This window comes from Gracilinanus agilis, chromosome 4 (assembly GCF_016433145.1).
Source record: "Gracilinanus agilis isolate LMUSP501 chromosome 4, AgileGrace, whole genome shotgun sequence".
Taxonomy (NCBI): Eukaryota; Metazoa; Chordata; class Mammalia; order Didelphimorphia; family Didelphidae; genus Gracilinanus; species Gracilinanus agilis.
The window spans coordinates 467374863-467378958 of NC_058133.1; the positions used below are offsets into that span (position 1 = coordinate 467374863).

The window sequence follows — 4096 nt, forward strand, 5'->3', positions numbered from 1 at the left end:
TCATTTCTCTTCTACTGAAGTTCTTCTCTTGGGCCTGTGCCCATCACTCCCAAGTAAAGTCCCTGACACGTCCCTCTTTCTACACAAGTAAGAGGCAGCATGGTAGGGAAGATAAATGCTGGACCTTGAGTTGGGAAAACCAGGTTTCCAATCTTGCTTCTAAGCAGCTGGATGATCATGGGCATCTCAGTAGCTTCATGGATAGAGGCAAGGCCTGGAATCAGGATGATTCATCTTTATGAGTTCAAATCTTGTCTCAGACACTTACTAGCTGTGTTTCCCTGGGCCATCACTTCACCCTGTTTGCCTCAGTTTCCTCATCTGTAAAATGAGCTGGAGAAGGAAATGGCAAAACCACTCCATTATCTTTACCACAAAAATCCCAAATGAGGTCGCAAACAGTTGGGGAGACTAAAATGACTAAACATAAAGTTGTATGATCATGGGCAAATCATTGGCTTTGAACCCCCTCAACTTCCTGATCTGTAAAATGGCAACCCTAATACCTATAGGTCCTCCTTTTACAAGATAATGATTATGAAGCTCAAATGAGGTCATATGTGTACAATGATTTGCAATCATTAAATCTGAATAAGGTCATTTATTTTTATTTCTGTTCAAATTCCTTCACTTATATCTGACCCCTCCCTATCCATAAATGCTAATAATATCTGACATATAGATTACACTTTACTTTTGATCCGTATATACTTAGGGTTGGAGAAGAGCTTAGAAGTCACCTAGTCACATCCTTCATTTTACAGATAAGTAAATCTATGCCAAGAAAATTTGAGCAACTTGTCCAAGGTTAAATAATAGAGATGGGATTCAAACCCAAGGTCCTCTGAGTTCAAATCCAGTATTTTTTCTACTATATATTACTACCCTATGAGATAATTGATAGGATGAACTAGAGATAATCAATAAGATAGGCAGGGTATGTACTATTATGCCCACTTCAGTTCTGAGGATAACTGAGACTTCCAAAGCAATACAACTAGTAAGCAGAGGATCCAGGAATTGAAGCCATGTTTTCTGACTACAGTTTCAGATGACTTTTCCTTCAGTATACCATACTCCCCACTTTAAGAAGATCATTCATTTTAGGAATAGGACCCCTGAGTAATAGTTCAGAAATTGATAGAAAATGGAGAATGTTCTCTTTCTAAGAAATTTAATTTAATTTAGTTTCTCTCTCTCTGTCTCTGTCTCTGTCTCTGTCTCTCTGTCTCTGTCTCTCTCTCTGTCTCTCTCTCTCTCTCTGTCTCTCTCTCTCTCTCCTCTCAAAACTCACAATGTCTATTTTATTGTGATTACTTAATTTTCTTTTCTGCAACTACTTTTGGAGTGTGCCTATAACACACCAAACCTATAAGTCCAAAGTACATAATATAGTCAAGCACTTGGATATTTCTACACATCTGTATGGTTGGTCCCAAGTAACAACCACATCTGAACGATGGACTGAATTTCTTTTTTTTACCTTTCAATGAGATCGTTTTTTAGTTAATAGAATCCTTGGAGCTAGAATCTTGCCTGAAAAAATTGTATGTTAGAAATTCTTTCCTCTTAACACATGTGAAAATATCACTGCCAATCATTTTGTCATTTGAAGGATGAAGAAATCTGTCTCCACTCTATATAATGCAATAGCATAACTCCATGCCCCTGTTTTTTTCTTTTTCCCTGAAAGAGCAAATATTGTTATTGTTTAGTTATTTTTCAGTCATGTCCAACTTTTCAAGGCCCATTTTAGGGTTTTCTTGGCAAGGATAATAGAGTGGCTTACCATTTATCCTTTTCCAGTTCATTTTAAAGATGAAGAAACTGAGGCAAAGAAGGTTAAGAGATTAGTCCAAAGTCATGCAATTTAAAGATGTCTGAGGCCAAATTTGAACTCACAAAAATGAGCCTTCCTAACTCTAGTCCTAGGACTCTACCCACTCAGTTATAAATAGGAATGGACGGTTTATCCATTTTTTTATCCATCTTTTTTTTTGAGGAAGAAGGGAGAAATGATAAGTCCATTTTGATCCAAACACTTCTGGAAATTGACAAAGACTTTGTTATCATGGCTCTTTAAGGGCAGGGTCTTTTTATTCTTCTTGTATCCTCAACATTTAACACAGTTCATGACAAACAATGCTTAATAAATAATTATTGGCTGATGGAGGATGGTCATTCTCTATCTGGTTCCAGAATTCTTTAATTTTCTTGTTTCTACTTGGTACCATCAAAGCTTTTTTTTTTTTTAATTTTAATTGAAAATGGCAAATAATTGTTCTTGTCCATCCTTTTAGACAAAGTGTCCTTCATTATTCTATTTATATTATCCTCAGGCAACTAGGAATAACATTGGGCTGTCTCTCTTGGGTCTCCAGCAAAAGCAGTATCTCCAGAGGTGCTCCCAAGCAGGAGCACATTCTTTCTTATCAGCTATATTTGAAACCTGCAATCATGGTTGCTGATTTGTACATGACACTTTGAGGTTGGCGAACCCCTTTACCTACATTATTTCATCAAAGTTTCACAATTTTTATGAGACTTTATGAGATACTTCACTGAGGGTTATAGGACACGTGGATTCCACAGTCACTATTCACAAAGAAATTACTAACTAATTAAGAGATAAATAAGAGAAAAGTGATCACATAAAATAACCAGAGGATAGAACCTGACCATATTTACTCAGGGACTGCATTGTGTGGAATAGATCATTACTTTTTAAATGTGTTAAGAGGTCAAAGACAAAGAAATCAGAGTAGAGAATAGGAAGGTTCCTAGAAGAGATGAGACTATTATTCTTATTGTACATATAAGGAAACTGAGGCTCTAGAGAGAGTAAGAACCTAGCCTTCAGGTACATTACTACTAAGTCTCTTTGTTGGTCAGTCATATTGGTCAATTCATGACACCATTTGGAATTTTCTTGGCAGAGATATTGGAGAGGTTTGCCATTTCCTTCTCCAGCTCATTTTGCAGGTGAGGAAACAGAAGCAAATATGGTCAAGTGACTTGCCCAGGGTTATACAAATCAGATTTGAACTCAAGAAGCAGAGTCTTTTTTTTTTCCTGGGTAAAGATTTTATTAACCTTTTTTTCCAAACTTTAATTCTAGGCTTGTTCAGCATAGTTAAGCAGCAAAGAATGAATTGTGTATAAGCAATAACTGAAAAGAGGTGCAATGTCCATCAGGCTTCAAAATATTAGAGATCCAATTTTCTAAATCCTTAAACAAAAAGAAGAAAAGGAAAGGAAAAAAAAAAAGGAAAAAATCAGTCACGTGATATAAAATAGCAGTTCCACATAACTTTCAAGTTTTAACTTTCAGAAGTTGATGCTCAATTCAGTTTGCCCCGTTCTTAGAAGCCTCATCAAAATTCTCAACAAGATCTTGGACTTCATCATCATCATCTTCCCCAGTAGCAAGTGGTGCTTTTCCATCAGCAGGCTGTTTGGGCAGAGCCTCTGCCAGTCTTCTTAAGCTAGTCAAACTCTCAGCTCCAAGCTGGTTTAAGATGCCAGGGAGCATTTCTGTTAGCTGCTTTGTCTCAGCTTGGCCTGTAATTGTGAAAGTGTTTGCTGCCAATGATGCCTGAACTTTAGGATTGTTAAAGTAGACCCCTGTCTCCTGGTTGATAAACATATTCACCTCTACAATACCAGAGATATTGTTTACTCCTAGTTTTTGTTTGTTTGTTTGTTTGTTTGTTTTTAAGGAAAATTGAGGTTTCTTATCATCTGCTATAGCTGTTCTATGAACCATCTTCTTTCTCGGAGCATTTCCTTTCCCACCAATGTGCACTTGTGCCTGCAGTGTGGCAAGTTTCTCTTGGTTGATAATGGTTTCTTTCATCTTGCCAGAATGGAAACAGAGCTGAGCAGATGACTGAGAGTGTTACTCACGGGGTCACAGGTGGAAGAAGGCTGAATCTTTTTGACTCCAGGTTTGAGACAATCCACTTTGGATCAAGGAAGATTAAAACCCTTTTCTAAAACTTGACTCACTACAAGACTGACTCTGAAAATACATAAAATTGATTAGTTATTACTCTGATGCTGATATGGAAGAAGTGGGGGATACAGTGGCGGAAAG

The 4096-nt window shown here is 37.2% G+C and overlaps 1 protein-coding gene across 1 annotated transcript; it reads right to left on the reverse strand.

Moving 5' to 3' along the window:
* Nucleotides 1-3218: 3218 nt before the first annotated feature.
* LOC123247208 (transcription factor BTF3-like) lies at nucleotides 3219-3856 on the reverse strand. Its single transcript, XM_044676013.1, has one exon. The coding sequence runs from the start codon at nucleotides 3854-3856 to the stop codon at nucleotides 3347-3349; it is 510 nt and encodes a 169-aa protein (XP_044531948.1). The 3' UTR covers nucleotides 3219-3346.
* Nucleotides 3857-4096: the final 240 nt, after the last annotated feature.

Excerpts from the sequence above, each read along its gene's own strand:
- LOC123247208 (XM_044676013.1), bottom strand. The coding sequence starts at position 3,856 with ATGAAAGAAACCATTATCAACCAAGAGAAACTTGCCACACTGCAGGCA.